Below are 19960 nucleotides of genomic sequence, written 5' to 3' on the forward strand. Positions count from 1 at the left end.
CTCTCTCTCTCTCTCTCTCTACTCTGCTCTGATGGTGATAAAGGCTAGTGACAAAATATTCACTAATTCTGTACACAGGAATAGGAAAGTATCTTTGCTCATATTAATGTTTTTCAGCCATTTCGGGTTTCTAACGCTGGAATACAATAATGTTCCATCAGCGATCAGCTCGCAATTTGGTTTACAACGTGCATGAGCTGTAATAAACAGTTCTGTAGCACTTATTAACGTGGTTAAGATTTTTAAATACTTCTCCTCTACTGTCTCCTTTCGCCTCTTCTTCATGAGCCCAGTGACGTCTATTAGGAAATCATACTCTTCGTCTATGAAAAATATTACGAGTGTTAGTGATAACTTCGCGTGATCGTACCCGCGAAATCGGTACAGCTGATTTACAGACACTATTCGTGTAAAACAACAGACGCTTGGAAAGGTGATATTTCACTGTACTAGCAAAATCGACTTAGGCCTAACACGTAAATACGAAACTTCACTTGACTTGTCCTGTATTCCTAGTACACCCTTTGTACAACATGTAAGCAACAGGACTAAATAAAAAAATCAAATCAAATCAAAAGCAAAAAGCTGTTTCTGAATTTCGATATTCGTCCTCCAAAAATCGTGTGATATGCAAACGTAGTGCGAAGTAGGCTATTTACATTTCGTGACAGAAAATAAGCATTGTGATGCAGTAATTAAAAGACATAACAACTTAATCAGCTGTCTGCAAGATGAAAGTGTGTGAGCGCTACGTGTTATTCTAGTGGCAGACATTTATGCACTGAAAGCTTTCTTCCTAAGGACGAGTTTCCCTAGAATATAATTACGTATAATCTTCACATCTTTCGGGATACAGAGGCAACGAACAGTAGAAAAGAATTTACCGAGTAATTGAAGGATATTGGGCATATACAGGTACAAGGAAGTAGGAACAGTAAATGGGCTATAACAGCGTTCCGTCATTCAGGTTTGGCAGAGAAGCCGTGTTCGTATTTTGCGCGCGACGAGAGCCTACTGTTAACTGGTCCGGCGAGCGTTGCACGTGTAGGTCTGGCAACGCCGATGTATCGACAGCGGCGGCGAAGGGACATGCGCGAGAAATAAGAGAGTGTGCAAGGGCGCAATATCATATGTTTGTAGCTACACGTCGTGCCTTTGAATTGGTGACAGTGAATGAAAAGATTGCAGTCCTTTGTGCTGCGTACTCTGACGTGCGGAAAACATATGCTTTGTCATCGGCCGTCCTGTGGAGGCAGCTAGCAGACGATGGAAGCTACTGTCACTGGTGCTCTCAGCAGGCAAGTACAGCAAAAATAACCTCACGTAAAGTTCGCTACAGTTCTTATCAGTGTCATTGCTAACAGATACGTTTACTGCAGTTGTGTGTGCTTAGTTTCACTGCTTAGTTTTATTTTTTTTACGTACTTGACAAAAGCTGTTAGTTAACCTAATAGTTTTGTTGTTTAAAATATTTTACTAGCAACGTTATGGAAAAATGCCAAAAAGCTGTCATGTAATTAAACGCATTGCATACACAGTAGACACCGGCTACTAGCGAGTTTAAAACTGTGTATCAGAATTGACATAACAAATGAGTGGTTTTGTTTTACACTGCGTTGCCTAAAATCATTTGTATTTGTGGGAAATACTGAAAACAGATCAGAGATTCTTCCTGAGTGAAATACATCCCGCTGCTGCTGTATATAATTTAAATACACAAATATATCCACGAATACATTCTATATGCCATCTAGTTCATTAAATTGTAATATGCTAAAAAACAAGTCAGATGAGTATAAATGACAACAAATGCAAGTAGGTCATTGTGGAGTTTATCCAGGGATCATCTCAGAATATAGGGTGCTTAGTGTGTAAAATGTGATAAATTAAACCTCGTAGCTGTGTGTTTCGTGCAATAAAATTTTCTGTCCCTCAGAACTAGAAGCTAGACGTGTTCTGCGAATCATCTTGTTGCAGAGTTCCATAGATGTTTTTATATGGACGTTTAATTTTTTTCTAGAGTACGTACAAAAAAAGGTGCAGACGTCATAGTCGTACTACGTAAGTGAGAAAGCACCCGCTATCTTACTGTGGTATCTTCAGATGTTTGTTGCTATTGCTATGACAGTCCAGATTTTGACTCTTTTTTATTTTGTGATAAAAGGAAAAAGTACTTTATCTGTGTTGTCATTAGAAATGATCCTACTTTATGGGAGGAATAGTGTGTGTTCCTGTTTATGTTGCAGTAAGTTATATGGAAATGAATGTGAAAATGTGTAAAATGTTTATGAAAATGGGGATGAGCCAAGTATTGAGCTACAGAATTTTGCTATTTAGACTGAATGGCTCGCTGCTAATTGGTTGATTCATAGCCATGAATTTGCTGGGAGATGTACTGTTGACAAAAGCATAATTCGCAGATGGGTCTTTGATACAAGGTAACTGAAAAAGCCGGCCGGAGTGGCCGTGTGATTCTAGGCGTTACAGTCTGGAACCGAACGACTGCTACGGTCGCAGTTTCGAATCCTGCCTCGGGCATGGATGTGTGTGATGTCCTTAGGTTAGTTAGGTTTAATTAGTTCTAAGTTCTAGGCGACTGATGACCTCAGAAGTTAAGTCACATAGTGCTCAAAACCATTTAACTGAAAAAGACCCTCGACAGTAGGTGTTGTTAAATGTCAGTTGTAGATTTCAGACAACCATAAGAAACAAAATGAATAAGAAAAACACACACACACACACAGATCTCTTTGTACTAGGAATTTTTTAAAGCAGATGCCTTGGTTAAAATTCGGGAACTACTTCTGCTGCCGCTGAATCCTTACAAATGGCACAAATAAGCCTTTAAATGGACCACTTCAAAATTGACAAGCGTTCAGTCTGTAGATAGGTCACTAAACATCCACAAAAAAAAGACAGTAAGGGAGAACCTTGGCGTAGGAGTAAGGAAGTATCCTTCTGGTCGAGCAATCGGTGTTGTGGCTTTTCCACAGCCACTGTTTCACAGAGGGCTGTTGTCGGGAACTCACGTCTGAGAGGGCGAGAGAGAGAGAGAGAGAGAGAGATATATTTAAAGTGACTGGAAATGCCACCTGCAACTAACTACCTAAAAACTATCGTATTCGATCCGAAGGATGAATTGAACAGAGCTATGTCCCTTGCATTCCTCAAAGCTGGAAACTGACAACCAAGTGTTCTTGCTTGCTCTAGTAGCGAATGTTGTGACAACTTCTCGTGTTAATGTGTGTCATATAGTAATAAACTGGAAACGGACCATCTACAGATGATTACATTGGGACCATCTACAGATGATTACATTGAATGTGGTATGTGAGACGTGAATGCAATTTCATCTGTTTCGTAGCAATAGGTATTATTGCATTTGTTAGTTCGTTAAAATGTAGTAATTACCATAGTCGTTGTAAATTACTGTTGCTCTTTCACCCAACAGACGCGACAAATTGGAACATTTATCCCCTTGTTTATTCCACTAATACCAAAACGGTTAATTTGCGGCCTAGCCTCCCCATACGTCATAACTACACAGTGCCTACGAGCGAACGCTGTCACAGATTAAGACATTCAGGACAAGCGAGGCTCAAATCACTGTCCGGGTTTTCGTGATTTCCCAAATTGTTTGAGGTGAATATCTGGATGGTTCCTGCCCGCGTTCTAGCTTGTTCCATATGTTGACCACCCACCTCGTCGACAAGACGTTAAAACCTAAATATTCCTTCTACGCTCACAATTCCTATGCGTTCGTAAGAGAAATTTAGAAACATTATTTACAACTGACTTTGTTTCCCCTTCGAAAATATGATACCTGTATGACGCTGGACGAAATATTCAGCGAATATTCTTAAACTGTGTCAGCGAAATCAAGTTGCTGTAACGGCCAAACACTTTCCCTAAAACTGCCAAATCTATGTTTATCTGTTAGTAATGACGCGTAGCTATCTACTGTACATAACCACGGAGTTGGTGAGAAAAAGGGGACATCTGCATTAGGGATGACCGACGAGTTCTTCTGGTCATGGCACCTTCCACTGCACAGAGAGCAAAATTGCCGTTGTATCGGAAACGTTGTTTTCTCCTAATAGTCTAGATTGCTAACTTAAGCTTCATACTGTGCCTTAAGCGACAGCAACAGCGGAATCTGCCAGCTCGCTTAAGAAAATACGGCGACAATTGAAGTGGCAATGTTATGCGGCAGCTGCAGAGTCATTCATAACAACCAAAAGTCCTGTGTGTGGACTACTGCATCCCATAGAAAGTTGTGTTTAGTGTGGCAAAAGAATACGCTCTGCCAAGAGTGTAAACTGAGTTATCTCCTACGGCCCGGATTACTATTCGGAAAGCAAATCTGGTGTATTATCAGAGCAGTATGACGCAGTTTATCAGTAAAGTTTCTTCAGCATGTGCGTATTTTTGCGACTCGTTTACTACATCATCGTGAGAGACTGTAGGTAAAAGTGTGCACTGCAGAGGAACCTCTGACCAGACCTCTGGTTGCTGTCTGTGTGCGGTTATAGATTTACGTAAACGATAATACCACACAATAAACCTCAACCTATTTGGTAGAGAGTACATGCGGATCCGCTATCATTCGACTGAATTAATTTCAGTGACGTGACATGGAGGCAATGGGAACGAAATCGGTGAAGATACAGTGATATGAAATATGTCCTGACTAGTGAAAACTTGTCAGACTTGTGCTCTAACCCTGGTTTCCCGCATTTCGCGAGCAGTCGACTTACGCTTTGACCTCTCTGAGAACGCATACAGGCCCGACTTCAACTTTTGTCACTGATGTTTCATTCTATGATTTCTGAACCATACCAGAGTTCCTTCGGACATGCATGCATGCATCATACTTCTGAAAAACGCTGGCTCTGCAACATCGTATTTATCCGCCGAAACCGGACAAGCGGCTTTCAATTGAAATGCCTCCCATATATGGGAATATACGTAATGAATGTACGAGTTCAGGTGTTTCAGACACATGGTTGATGACACTCTAGGTGTTCAAAAAATTACGGAACATTCGTAATTTCGCGTCAATGGTGTGTTGGAGCGAAATGCGGTTGGCATCCCTTCACGCGCCTATGTTTAATGTGTAGCTGCCAGAAGTTTCGTTGTTCTATGTCCGTTATTGTTCAGTGCTGTATTGAGTTGAACGTTGTCGCACAGTTTGCGAATTTCGAGAGGGCAGAGTTAAGAGGAGTAACGCGTGAAACTCAAGAAAACCTTTACAGACACACACCAAATGACACAGGAAGCCTACAGCGATGCATGTTTAAGCCGTGCTCGCTGTTACGAATGGTTCACTCTGTTTAAAAATGACCGGACGGAAGTTCAAGTTGACCCTCCTTCAGGACGCCCTTCGACGTCTACTGACGACACTCGTGTCAGGATCGCCAACGAAATTGTTCGTGCCAATCGAAGGCTGACAGTCCGAGAGATTGGAGAAGAATGTAACATTTTTGGAATGCATCGTGTTGTCGCCAAGTTCGTCCCACGGCTCATGAGTCAAGACCAGGAAGACCTTCGCCTCGCAATCCGTGAAGAGCTTTTGGATCGCGCAAATGAGAACGAGGTGTTCCTTAAGAGAATCATATCTGGTGATGAGACGTGGGTCTACCCTTATGATATTGAGACGAAGGTTAGATCTTCGCAATGGGTCGGGAAAGGTTCCCCAAGACCAAAAAAGGCTCGTCAGGTCAGGTCAAGTCAAGTCAAGTGTCAAAGCCATGCTGAAAGTTTTCTTTGACTTTCAAGGATTAGTTCACCACAAATTTGTGTAACAGGGACAAACTGTTAATTGATCGTACTATCGGCACGTGCTGCGACGCCTGCGAGAAAATGTGAGAAGGAAACGGCCTGAAATGTGGCGAGACAATTCGTGGCTCTTGCATCACGATAACGCACCCACACATTCATCCTGTTGGTGCTTGACTGTTGCACAAAAAACGAAATCACTATGCTGCCTCAGCACCCATACTCTGCAGTCCTGGCGCCTACAGACTTTTCTTTATTTCCAAACTTGAAAACCCCGTTAAAAGGACTAAGATTTGTAACGATAGACAAGATAAAAGAAAATTCGCAGACGGCGCTTCGTGCGTTCCAGCAAGAGGCGTACCATGACTGCTTCCGGAAGTGGAAACGGCGTTGGGAGCGGCGTATCGATTGTAGAGGAGAGTGTTTCGGAGGAGACCATGTACAAACAGTAAAAGGTAAGAGTAGAAAAAATTTGTTGACAAGTTCCGGAATTTTTTGAACTGGCCTCGTGTGGAAGTTTGGGTCTGGCCGTGGTCGTCCTCGGATAACCTAATGGTAAGGCGACTGCTCACGATAAGCGAGAAATCTGGGTTGGAGTCCCTGTCCGGCACAAATTTTCATTGTCATCATTCCATTCTACAGCTGATGGTTGTCCAAATTCGCAAATGGGAATACATTTCGTGTATATCAGAGATTCTCCCACGAGATACGTTGGAACAGCACCACTACGGTAACCGATTTGGTGGAGTCTATCCTGCCAGAAGGGATGTACACGGTGCAAAATGTAGTGCACTGGCCATTAAAATTGCAGCACGAGAAATAAATAATAAATAATTTTTACTTATGCGTGTGTACTGTATAGTTGGAAGAATAAGTGCTTACATTTGTAGGTGATTTGGCAATGTACGGGGTGCGAAATGTAGTGCACACAGTTGCCACCTCTGGCAGCAACAATGGCTGTAACACGGCTGAGCGTCGGTCGTGCTGAGGTTGGACGGCAAATACAGGCTGCCAGAGATCATCAATCGTAACGGCTGTTGAGCGATGGTATGGCAGTCTCTTGGCAACCCATGACCAGATGTTCCAGCGGATGATATATCTGAAGAATGTGGCAGCCAGGGTAACAGTTGGACGCCCTTTGTATGGAGGCAGTCCAGGACGGGATGGGAAGCAAGCGCTCTTGCTTTATCTTGTTGAAAGATAACGTCAGTGAGGCCTCAAGCATAGGGCACAGCCATCACCCTTAACACACCAGAAATGAATGTCTGCTGTCCAAATTACCAGCTACATGAACCAGAGGTGGTAGTGGTGTGTTCACAATGGTAACACGTGCTTGGGCCCCTATGACGATGGCGAAGGCAATTTCTCATCGTTCTTCTCGGGGCGTCTACACACAGATACGTCCATCTTGATGTATGATGAACTAGGATTCGTCTAAAGAGACGACGTGGTGCCACTCGCCGTTCTAACAGTCCTTAGTGCTTCAAACGTCGTTGCAATGTTAGTGTGGATATTTGTTTTCCTGCAAACCAACCCATTTCGTGGCCCGTCTTGACTCGCTGCACGGCCCAGTGAACGACGTCTGCCCTTTGCGCGTGTCGCGTAGGGCCTAGAGTATGGCGCATGGACTGTTAGCACGGCGAATGGCACCACATCGTTTCCTTAGACGATTCCCAGTTCAACATACATCGTGATGGACGTATCCGTGTGTGGACACCCCCGAGAAGAACGATGACAAATTACCTTCATCGACATACGGGCCCAAGCACGTCCTGCAATTGTGGACGCACGACGATCACCTCTGGCTCGTATAGCTGCTAATTTGGACAACAGCCATTATATGTCTCATGTGTTAAGGTTGATTGCTGTGCCCTGTTTGAGGTCTCACTGACGTTATCTTTCAACAATATAACGCAAGACCGCTTGTTTCCCATGCTGTCCTGACCACCGTATATTCGCACGACAGTCCTGGTTCAAATGGTTCAAATGGCTCTGAGCACTATGGGACTTAACAGCTGTGGTCATCAGTCCCCTAGAACTTAAAACTACTTAAACCTAACTAACCTAAGGACATCACACACATCCATGCCCGAGGCAGGATTCGAACCTGCGACCGTAGCAGTCGCGCGGTTCCGGACTGCGCGCCTAGAACCGCGAGACCACCGCGGCCGGCGACAGTCCTGGAATCCCAGCCATCGCGAGCAGCAGTATAGTGGAACGATGAACTGCAGTCTCGACACGACACGATCCCCCCCCCCCAGGGGATCCACAACTCTTTTGTGGATACGTGCGTAGCGAGCACGGGGCCCCGAGCTAATGTGGCCTTCCTTCCTTTCCGGGCTGCATACCTTCCCTTTCCGCATCCTTCCCCATCCCCTGTCTTCACCCCCCCCCCCCCCTCACCTCTGGCTCTTTCCTTCATTTTCTCCCCCTCTGGGAGTATGGTTTGCGCCTACGTCCGGAGACGGACGCTTGTAAATGTACCACATTCTTCTTCTTCCTTGCTTGTATGTCTTCTTCCTTCCTTTGTCCTTCTCTTTTCCTTACCTCTTCTCTTTACCCTTTTCTCCGCTGCGGCGTTTGAGACCCCCTCTTCTTTCCTTTCCCTTTCTTTCTTCCTCCCTGTGCGTGTCTGAAGGCCGACCCACGCACTTCCATGCGTAGCCGGTGACGGGGTAACGCGTAATTCCCCGCCCCGGGTAGACAGGTAGGACACGTACGTACCCCCTGGTAAAGGCCAGGCCCAGGGAGGGGTGATTACCCGAGCTGATACCTTCCGAAAGTGCCGATTGGTCCCTCCGTCCGTTTGTCGGGAGGTGTGACCTGAGGTGTGAACAATCACCTAAGGCGGGTGTGCCCTCGGTGAGGGCCCCCACAAGGGAGGAGCGCGCCATCGGAGACGCCGGTAATCATGGGGGATTCTTCCGCAATGGTTTCCTCACCTTCCACTATGTCTGCTCACAAACGTAAGTTCACTGAGTCTCAACCACAGACGGTTCTTCCATCGTTGCCACAGTTCCTTGTTGTTTCTCGGTCTGACGAAGGTCACGACTTTTCCACGGTCAACCCTTTCATTATTCAGAAAGGTGTCGACGCAATTGCGGGTCCTGTAAAGTCTTGTTCCAGATTACGGAATGGTACCCTGTTGTTAGAAACACACAGTGCCCTCCAGGCTCAAAAATTGCTGCGTACTTCTCTGCTCCACACCTTCCCTGTCCGGGTGGAACCGCACCGTACCTTAAATTCCTGGCGTGGAGTCGTTTATACACGCTCCCTCGATGGATTGTCTGACGAAGAAATTCAGCACTACCTGTCTGACCAGGGCGTCACCGCTGTTCATCGGGTTATGAAAAGGGTTGACTCGAACATCATTCCAACCCGCACTGTCTTCTTGACATTTGACAAAGTTCAACTCCTATCAAAAATCAAAGCAGGCTATGAGATAATTTCCGTTCGCCCTTATGTCCCAAACCCTACGCGTTGCTATCGATGTCAGCGGTTCAATCACACCAGCCAGTCCTGTTCCAATCCGGCCAAATGTGTTACGTGTGGCAAGGATGCCCATGAGGGTGCTTGTCCACCTCCATCCCCTCACTGCATCAACTGTATGGGTGACCACGCTGCTTCCTCTCGAGATTGCCCCGTTTTTAAGGATGAAAAGCTCATCCAGGAAATAAGAGTGAAGGAAAAGGTGTCGACCTTTGCTGCTCGAAAGTTACTCGCCAGTCGACAGCCCACCGTGCCTCAGAAAGGAAAATACAGCACTGTCCTTGCTTCTCCTCGGCCAACAAAGGAGGCGGCCACGCAGACTTGCGACCTCACATTTAGTACCACAGTCGTCAGATCGGCCAGCGCAAAGATCGCCCGTTCAACCTCACCACTTTCGCCTGCCCACTCTATGGCTCACCCTTCGTCGGGTTCTGCTAAATCTCGAGCCCAAAAGTCAGACGCCAAGTCTTCGAAAAAAGAGCATTCTCGTGAAGAGTTTTTACGTACTGCAACTTCACAACCATCGGTTCCTCCTTCATCTAAACATCATACCTCCAAGAAGGCTACGAAGAAACACAGTTCCTCTCCTTCTCCGCCAAGGCGTGTCCCAACTACAGCACCACCTGGCGGAAATCGCCCTCGGCCATCTTCCGTGTCGCCGAGGCGCACTGCTGGTGGCCGGTCAACTGGCCGATCGTTGGTGGCAGGAGCTGCTCCTGACCAACCTATGGATCAGGATCTTCTGCCTTCGACTGAATGCCATTCCATGCTGTCGGTCGCAAGCTCTGAGCAGTCGTTGAGTTGACAGCGCCCTTGGTCACGTTTCTCCATTTTCTGTTGACCCTATGTCCATTATCCACTGGAATATCCGCGGCATTCGCGCCAATCGGGATGAATTGTCGATCCTCTTACGATCCTACTCGCCGGTCATCTTCTGTCTTCAGGAAACAAAGCTGCGTCCCCATGACCGCTTTGTTCTCCCTCATTTTCAGTCCGTCCGATATGACCTCCCCTCTGTTGAAGGCACTCCAGCCCATGGAGGACTCATGATTCTGCTCCATGATACTCTCCATTATCACCCAATCCCCTTAAACAGTTCCTTCCAAGCTGTCGCCGTCCGTCTTTCCCTTTCTGGATACACGTTCTCTCTATGTACAGTATACATTCCATCGTCTACACCACTGGCACGAGCTGATCTCCTTCATCTTCTTGATCAGCTTCCACCCCCCTATTTGCTGGTTGGGGACTTCAATGCCCACCACCCGCTTTGGGGATCTCCACATCCTTGTCCACGTGGCTCACTATTGCTAGACGTCTTCCACCAAGCGGATCTAGTCTGCCTCAACACTGGGGTCCCCACATTTTTGTCTGCCTCCACGGCAAATTTATCTCATTTGGACCTTGCGGTCGGTACTGTTCCGCTAGCCCGGCGCTTCGAATGGTTCGCCCTTGATGATACACACTCGAGTGACCACTTTCCATGTGTCCTTCGACTGCAGCCTCAACTGCCATATATGCGCTCGCGACGCTGGAAGTTTGCCCAAGCCGATTGGACACTTTTTTCGTCTCTAGCGACATTCGATGACCGTCGCTTTCCCAGCGTCGACGATGAGGTCACACATTTTACCGACGTTATTCTCACAGCTGCGGAACGTTCAATACCACGCACCTCCGAATTGCCCCGGCGCCCCCCAGTTCCTTGGTGGAACGAGGCATGCCGTGACGCAATACGTGAGCGGCGACGTGCTCTTCGCATTTTCCGTCACCATCCAACTTTGGCCAACTGTATCCGATATAAGCAGTTCCGTGCGCGATGCCGTCGCGTCATCCGCGATAGCAAGAAGGCAAGCTGGCAATTCTTTATTAGCTCATTTAACACCTTCACTCCCTCCTCGGAAGTTTGGAGTCGGCTTCGACGGTTCTCAGGCGCGCCTAGTTTCTCCCCGGTCTCTGGGCTCACTGTCGCGCATGATACCTTAGTGGACCCCGTCGCAATTTCTAACTCATTGGGTCAGCACTTTGCTGAGATTTCGAGCTCTTCAAATTACCCGCCAGCGTTTCTCCCGAAGAAACGTGCAGCGGAAGTGCGACATCTCGCTTTCTCCTCTCAAAATCGCGAAAGCTACAATACTGTTTTCTCCATGCGCGAACTCCAACATGCACTCTCTTCTTCTCGCTCCTCCGCCCCAGGACCGGATGGTATCCATGTCCAAATGTTGCTGCATTTATCAACCCATAGCCTGCGCTACCTCCTTCGCCTTTATAATCGAATTTGGACTGACAGTACCTTTCCCAGGCGATGGCGGGAAGCTATTGTCGTTCCCGTTCCGAAACCTGGAAAGGACAAACATCTCCCCTCTAGCTATCGCCCCATTTCTCTCACGAGTAGTGTCTGTAAGGTTTTGGAGCGTATGGTGAATTACCGTTTAGCTTGGTGGCTGGAATCCCGCAGTGTTTTAACACCAGCCCAATGCGGATTCCGACAACATCGTTCTGCCGTTGACCATCTTGTTGCTCTCTCCACTTATATCATGAACAATTTCCTCCGGAAGCGCCAAACGGTAGCAATATTTTTTGATCTGGAGAGAGCATACGATACCTGTTGGAGGACAGGCATCCTCCGCACACTGTTCTCTTGGGGCTTTCGAGGCCGGCTGCCCCTTTTTCTTCGCGAATTTATGGCAGAGCGCACATTTAGGGTGCGGGTGAACACTACTCTATCCCGTATTTTCTCCCAAGAAAACGGGGTACCCCAGGGCTCCGTGCTGAGTGTTGTACTGTTTGCCATTGCCGTTAATCCAATTATGGATTGTCTCCTTCCTGATGTCTCGGGCTCCATCTTTGTGGACGATTTTGCGATCTACTACAGCTCTCAACGGACCAGCCTTCTTGAAAGACGTCATCAAGGATGTCTCGATCGCCTCCACTCGTGGAGCATCGAAACCGGCTTCCGTTTCTCACCCAGTAAGACCGTTTGTGTTAATTTTTGGCGACGTAAGGAGTTTCTTCCGCCCTCCTTACATCTAGGTCCTGTCAACATTCCGTTTTCCGACGTCGCTAAATTCTTGGGTCTTATGTTTGACAGAAAACTGTGCTGGTCCTCCCACGTTTCCTATCTTTCGGCTCGCTGTCTGCGTTCCCTTAACACCCTCCGTGTCCTGAATGGCACCTCTTGGGGGGCGGACCGAGTGGTCCTTCTCCGCCTCTATCGCGCCTTAGTGCGCTCGAAATTGGATTATGGAAGCATAGTCTACTCCTCTGCTCGGCCGTCTATTCTTCGGCGTCTCGACTCTATCCACCACCGTGGATTACGTTTAGTGTCTGGAGCTTTTTACACCAGCCCTGTGGAAAGCCTTTATGCTGAGACTGCTGAACCTCCGCTATCCAATCGGCGGGCAGTCCTTCTGAGTCGTTATGCTAGCCATTTGTCTTCCATGCCTGCTAATCCAGCCCATGACCTTTTTTTCGACGCCTCCCTTGATGTCGGGTATGCAGGCCGCTCCTCCTCCCTACTACCCCCGGGAGTCCGCTTCCGTCAACTGCTCCATTCCCTTTCCTTCCGCTTTCCTAAAACCTTCTTGACAACTTGGGGTACAGCACCGCCTTGGCTCCGTCCCCGGATCGACTTGCTCAGAGACCTATGTCAATTTCCCAAGGATGGTACCCCTACACTTGTTTACCGTCGGGCATTTGCTGCTCTATGTGCACAAATGACGGAAGCCACATTTATTTACACCGATGGCTCGAAAACATCGTTAGGTGTAGGGGGTGCATATATTGTTGGCGACACCCCAAATCACTTTCGGCTTCCCGACCAGTGTTCGGTTTATACTGCGGAGCTTTACGCTATTCTCCAGGCTGTCCACTACATCCGCCGCCATCAGCGGATACAGTACGTAATCTGCTCAGATTCTCTCAGCTCTCTCTTAAGTCTCCAAGCTCTTTACCCTGTGCACCCTCTGGTCCAGCGGATTCAGGACTGTCTGCGCTTGCTCCACCTGGGGGGCGTCTCAGTGGCGTTCCTCTGGCTCCCAGGACACGCTGGTATCTGTGGAAATGAGGCGGCCGATATAGCGGCCAAGGCTGCAGTCTCTCTTCCTCGGCCAGCTATTCAGTCTCTTCCGTTTACTGACCTACGGAGCGGTTTATGTCGCCAAGTTGCTCATTTATGGCATGCGCATTGGTCAACACTTCCCCATAATAAATTGCGGGAAGTGAAAGCCCTTCCTTGCGCATGGACCTCTTCCTCCCGATCTCGTCGTCGGGAGGAGGTAATTTTAGCTAGACTCCGGATAGGGCACTGTCTTTTTAGTCATCGACATCTTTTAAGCGGTGATCCTCCCCCACTCTGTCCCCACTGCTCTCAGCCGTGGACGGTCAGACACCTTTTAATTGAATGCCCCTATTTTAATCCGTTACGCTCCCGTCTACAGCTATCGCCTGATCTCTCGTCGATTTTAGCAGATGACACGCGCTCAGCTGACCACGTTCTACAGTTTATTAGTGACAGTGAAATGACGTCAGTCATTTGAAGCCTTTTTTTTGGGGGACAACCAACCCCTTTCTATAGTGGATTTTTAAGCATTCCTTCTGCCTTTAGTTTCTCAAATTTTATGACTTTGTTCCCATTGCTGCTGATTTTAAATTTCGTTTTTTTCCTGTTTTCTACGTCACGGGCTGGGCGCTAATGACCATAGAAGTTTTGCGCCCTAAAACCACAAAAAAAAAAAAAAAAAACGACACGATCCTGCCGCTATCTAATTCGGAAACGCGCTTGGAGACGTTTCTTCTTATTACATGAGGCTTAAAACGAACGTCCTACAAACCACCAACATTCAAATGTTGTTTTTGAATCAGAAACCAGCTGCGTAATCTTACCTTATGTGCAGAATGTAGATGGCGTTACTCCTATCTAGTTTGAGTGTATGCACTGAAATGCTAATCACTTGTGTATTCAGGAACGTTGTACACTTAATACAAATTTGGCGTAGATCTTTAATATCGCCTTTATGGTGTTGAAAATTTTGATGGCCAGTAGCGTGTGTAAAATAAATAACAAATATCAGTGATAACCGTTTGGAATGCTGAACCTGCAATGCAATCATTATCCCGGAGCAAAAGAACATTTCCGAGGTACCGTAACTGTTAATGTGACTGCAGACGAAAACGAGGGAGTACAGGCGTTGGACAAGTTTTCATTAGGCATGACTTGCTTACCGCAATAGTTTCCCTCCTTTTCAGTTACATTCCTTTATGCCCGTACATTAATATATAAATCTTCTGATTAGATATACACTGAAGAGCCAGAGAAACTGGTTCACCTGCCTACTATCGTGTAGGGTCCCTGCGAGCACGCAGAAGTGCCGCAACACGACGTGGTATGGACTCGACTAATGTCTGAAGTACTGCTGGTGGGAACTGACATCATGGATCCTGCAGGACTGTCCATGAATCCGCAAGAGCATGAGGGGGTGGAGATCTTTTCTGAACAGCACTTGGCAAGGCATCCCAGATATCCTCAATAATCATATATGGGGAATTTGGTGGCCAGCGGAAGTGTTTAAACTCAGAAGTGTGTTCCTGGAGCCACTCTGTAGCAATTCTGGACCTGAGGGGTGTCGCATTGTCCTGATGGAATTACCCACGTCCATGGGAATGCGCAATAGACATGAATGGATGCATATCTAGACGTATCAGGGGTCCCATATCACTCCAACTGCACACGCCTCACACCATTACAGAGCCTCCGCCAGCTCGAACAGTCCTCTGCTAACATGCAGGGTCCATGGATTCATGGGGTTGTCTCGACACCTATAGACGTCCGTACGCTCGATACAATTTGAAACGAGACTCGTCCGACCAGGCAGCATGTTTCCAGTTATCAACAGTGAAATGCAGGTGTTGAAGGGCCCAAAAGGCCCAAGCGAGGCGTAAAGCCTTGTGTCGTGCAGCCATCAAGGGTACACGAGTGGGCTTTGGCTCCGGAATCCCATATCGATAAAGTTTCATTGAATGGTTCGCACGTTGACACTTGTTGATGGCCCAGCACTGAAATCTGCAGCAATTTGCGGAAGGGTTGCACTTCTGTCACATTGAACGATTCTCTTTAGGCTTCGTTGGTCCCGTTCTTGGAGGTTCTTTTTCCGGCAGCAGCAATGTCGGAGATTTGACGTTTTACCTGACTCCTGATATTCACAGTACGCTCGTGAAATGGTCGTACTGGAAAATTCCCATTTCTTTGCTACCTCGGAGATGCTGGGTCCCACTGGTCGTGCACTGAATAAGACACCGCATTCAAACCTACTTAAGTCTTGATAATCTGCCATTGTAGCAGCAGTAACCGATCTAACACCACTTGTTGTCTTATAGAGGCGTTGCTGACCACAGCGCCGTATTTTGTCTGTTTGAAGATATGTATTTGAATACGCATGCCTATACCAGTTTCTTTAGCGCTTCCGTGTAGGTTCCTCCTTTTACGCAAAACACTGTTTTCTTCTTGTTACTCAATGGGTAACAAGAAAAATCAGTGTTTTGAATAAAAGGCGGAACCTAAATCCAATAATTTTAACTGCAAATATGGAAGAAATAGGAGAGGTGCAAATCCAAAAGATGAATGTATATCTTCTCTTCGTTATGATGTTTGTCAATCGGTACAGTTGGCTCTTACTATTGTAGCCACAAGAGAAGAGTCGTGAAGTTCTCATTTTCGTAATTTGGTGAGCCAAGACGAGCGCAGAGAATCGTGGAAGGATATTAGTTATCCAAACATCATTTGTTCACCACATAACTAGTTTTGAGAGCTCAACATTAAAAGCTCGCAAAGATAATTCGTAGTAAATCCATTAGAAGGAAAAAGTTAAAAGCCATTGCTCCACGGAAACTTGTGGCAGACATGAACCCCTTACATCGTGGCGGATGTTGAAATCTGAGTAAATCTTCAGGCGATTTGACATCTTGGCACTTGAACCGCCTGGTTGTTACGTTGAAACTTTGATGCTAAGATTCACCCACGCTCATATGCTCTTCTTAAATGTTACTGTTCGGCAGTGGTGGCTGGTATTTTTCGATAACGGCTCCACAACAGGTGATGTTTATGACATTTAAAAACTACAGTTGAACCCTCGAAACCCGTTATGTCTTAAATACATTTTTTACAGGTGACTGTCTACCGAGCGAGGTAGCGCAGTGGCTAACACACTATTCTCGCATTCGGGAGGACGACGTTTCAATCCCGCGTTCGGCTGTCCTGATTTAGGTTTTCCGTGATTTCCCTAAATCGCTCCAGGCAAATGCCGGGATGGTTCCTTTGAAAGGGCACGGCCGACTTCCTTCCCCGTCCTTCCCTAATCCGATGAGACCGATGACCTCGCTGTTTGGTCTTCTCCCCCCCCCCCCCCCCCCCCCCCCCCAAACAACCCAACCAACCCAACAGGTGACTGACTGGAGGAAATTGATATCATAAATATGTCGTGACGAATGGAAAATTTTGTGTTTAGCTCTGCGTCTTGTTATCATGTATTCGTGTCTTTGTTTTTCTTATTATTAAGCTGACTCATGATTAGCAACTTGCCACAAGGGAACCTCCACGCCTGGAGGTTCCACAGCACCAAAACGCCACATTGTGCTTCTGTCCAGACTGAAGGTCTAGGACAGTACTGCACCACCTTAAAATCCATTTAACGTAAATCTTATTTTGTGATTGCATCATGTCTGATCTAAGAGACGTGGACTTGTTGGTGCTCGTATGAGTGGCTGCTTCTGTAACCAAGGTAGCCGATGTTTTTGGTGTTGCAAGAAGAGCCACACACACGGGGGAAGCGGAAAGACATCAGCCGCTAAGTCACAACGCGGTCGACAGAGTGTGTTGATAGTGACGACCGATCGTTGAAGAGGATTGTCACGAAAAATGCTAGAGCGAAAACTACAAAATACACTGTATAACTAAATGTTATATTCGCGAACGCTGTCAGCACCAAATCATCACGAAGCGAGGTCCATAAGATTGGGATTCCAGGGCGAACAGTAATTCAGAAACCATACATCCATGATGCAGATGCCTGTAACAGGAAGACACCGAAGCCATAAAACCTGGACTCTGGGACAATGGGAGAAAGCCATTTGGTTGGATGAGTCTTGTTACACACTGTTTCCAACTTCTGTCCAAGTTTATGTCCCAAGAGTTGATTTGGCCAGCAATAACGTGATATTCCATGGGCCCCGTGGTTGCTCTGAATGGTCGCGTTATTATCAAGGATTATTTGACTATTTTGGCTGATCAGATCCATCCCATGGTGCAATCTCTATTCCCCAATTCTGGTGTGTTCCAAGTCACTGGGCCCTGTTCACGCAGCTTGTATCGTTCAGGACTGGTTTTGTGATCATAAGGATGAATTGTCGCATCTCCCCTGGCCACGACAGTCACCAGGTCTCAATATTATTGAGCCTGTGTGGCCTACTTTGGAGAGAAAGTTACGTGACCGCTATCTGCCATCGTCAATGTTACCTGAACTTGACATTGGTTTGCAGGAAGACTAGTATAAAACTCCCTTGAAAATCTGTCTGGAAGCCTGTATTTATTCATCCTCAACTGGAAGCTGTTTTGAATGTCATTTGGTTTCCGACATCTTATTAGGCATGGTAATGTGTTGTTTTGATGCTTCCATGTTTTTACCAACCCCTGTGTGTCTTATAGCAGCTCGCTTGATGACTGTATGGCAGTATGCGCTCTGACAGAGATGTATTGGTGGTGGGAGAAGCGGCCGTTAACGGAAGAATACTGTAGCTACCATACAGGATGACAGTCGATCAATTTCCAATCTAGCAGTGCAGTTAAGCGTGCTGTGACTTACGTAGATTCTGTCCATGCGCGTTTCTTGCATTAGTCACTAACTTCTCTGTTCTATACGATTTTAACGCATTTAGCGCAATATAAAATATAAACTCCCCACTGGGGGGGGGGGGGGGGAGGGGGTTCGGTATAGCTTTTGTGAAAAAGCTTGTAGCTGCTGCTTGTGACGGAGCTGGGTAGTGAGTGGAAATTAGACTGCTTGCAGACTACAACAAGGTTCGAACATTTTCTTGTAGCGCATGACATAAGGAGTGCTACCTGGATTTGATACGATTGCGGAGTATACGATTGCCGTGGCCATTAGAGAAAGCAGACAAGCCCTCCAATGCTGTAAGTGGCATCGATCAATGTAGACCCTCTTAAATGTCTCCATTCTCAGTTCTGCCACCTCATAAAACGACTGAAACAAGAATGCTGGGAACGATATGTTGCTACCGTTTGCTTTCGTACGACTCCTTCGCAGTTTTGGCAAAGGTTTGACGTCTCTACAGACGCGGTCCCCCACACAGATGTACCTGGTGTCTCCTTGAATGGTGGTGTCGACACTGACCCAGATGCTATCGCCAAACATTTTGCTCTACATTATACTCGAGCATCTGTCTCTGGGGATCACCGGCCTGCATTTTGTGTCCTCAAACAGCAGGTGGAGCGAGCTCACTTACCTTTCACTTTATGGCACCTAGAGGCACATAATGCTCCTTTATGAGAGTGGAAATTCCTCAGTGCCCTAGCCTTTTGCCCGACACAGCTCCAGGTCCAGACCACATCCACAGCCAAATGCCGAAACACCTGTTGTTGCTGTTTTCGACTGTATCTGGAGTGTGGGCTATTTCCCACGTCAGTGATGAGAAATTGTGATTGCCCATACTGAAATAGGGTAAACACTCGCTTGAGATGGACAGTTATCACCTGATTAGCCTCACTAATGTTGTCTGCAAGTTGTTCAAACATACAGTGAGCTGATGGCGTGTTAGAACCTCGAGTCTTTTGGGTCTGTCCCAGTGCAGTTTTCGCCAAGGCCGTCCTGTTTCTGAGACTTTGGTCTGGCCGGAGTCTGCCATCCGGTCATAGTTTCCAGTGTCCACACCTTATTGCTGTCTTCTTTGACTTGCAAAAGGGTTATGACACCACATGGAGTCATCCCATCCTCATTACCCTGCATGAGCGGGGTCTCTGGGACCGTTTCACGATTTTTGTCTGAACTTCTTGTCGCACCGTACTTTCTGGGTTCAAGTTGGTACTTCCTGCAGTACCCCTGATAAACAAGAGAATGAGGTCCTACAGGGCTCTGTACTGAGTGTCGACTATTTTTTAGTGGCTGCCAATGGTCTAGCTGCAGCCTTGGGGTCTACTGTGTCACTCTTGCTGCATGCTGACGATTTTTGCATTTACTATTGGTCCTCCACTGTGGACGTTTCTGAATGCTGATTGCAGGTTGCCATGTGAAAGGCATGGTCCTTTGCTCTCACCAATGACTTCCAGGTTTCAGCTGCCAAGGCATGCATCATCCACTTCAGTCACCATTGTACTGTCCATCCACAACTGGGACTTTCATTCGACGACCAATTGCTCAGTTTGGTGGAGTCTTTCAGCTTTTTGGACCTAGTCTTTGAAGCCTAGTTGACGTGGCTTCCCCATCTTCGCCAGTTTGAGTGCATGTGTTGGTCGTACCGTAATATTTTTTGCTGCCTCAGTACCACTAGGTGGGGTGCAGAGCACTCTGCACTTTTGCAGCTTTATAAAACTCTGATCCTGTCTCGTCTTGATTATAGGAGTCTGGTATGTGGCTCAGTATTGCAGATGCTCGACCCAATGCATCATTGTGGGGTCTGACTTGCAGGAGAT

The 19960-nt window shown here is 46.9% G+C and overlaps 1 protein-coding gene across 1 annotated transcript in view; it reads left to right on the forward strand.

Annotated features, from left to right (window-relative positions):
- The first annotated feature begins 1064 nt into the window (after window positions 1-1064).
- Window positions 1065-19960, forward strand: part of LOC124556350 (sulfate transporter-like) — a 493546-nt gene continuing 474650 nt past the window's right edge. Inside the window, exon 1 of the mRNA XM_047130318.1 lies at window positions 1065-1298. Within this exon, the coding sequence (XP_046986274.1) occupies window positions 1267-1298 (32 nt within the window). The 5' untranslated portion in view covers window positions 1065-1266. The remainder of the gene's footprint in view (window positions 1299-19960) is intronic.

The sequence above is a fragment of the Schistocerca americana genome, chromosome X, assembly GCF_021461395.2.
Source record: "Schistocerca americana isolate TAMUIC-IGC-003095 chromosome X, iqSchAmer2.1, whole genome shotgun sequence".
Classification (NCBI taxonomy): Eukaryota; Metazoa; Arthropoda; class Insecta; order Orthoptera; family Acrididae; genus Schistocerca; species Schistocerca americana.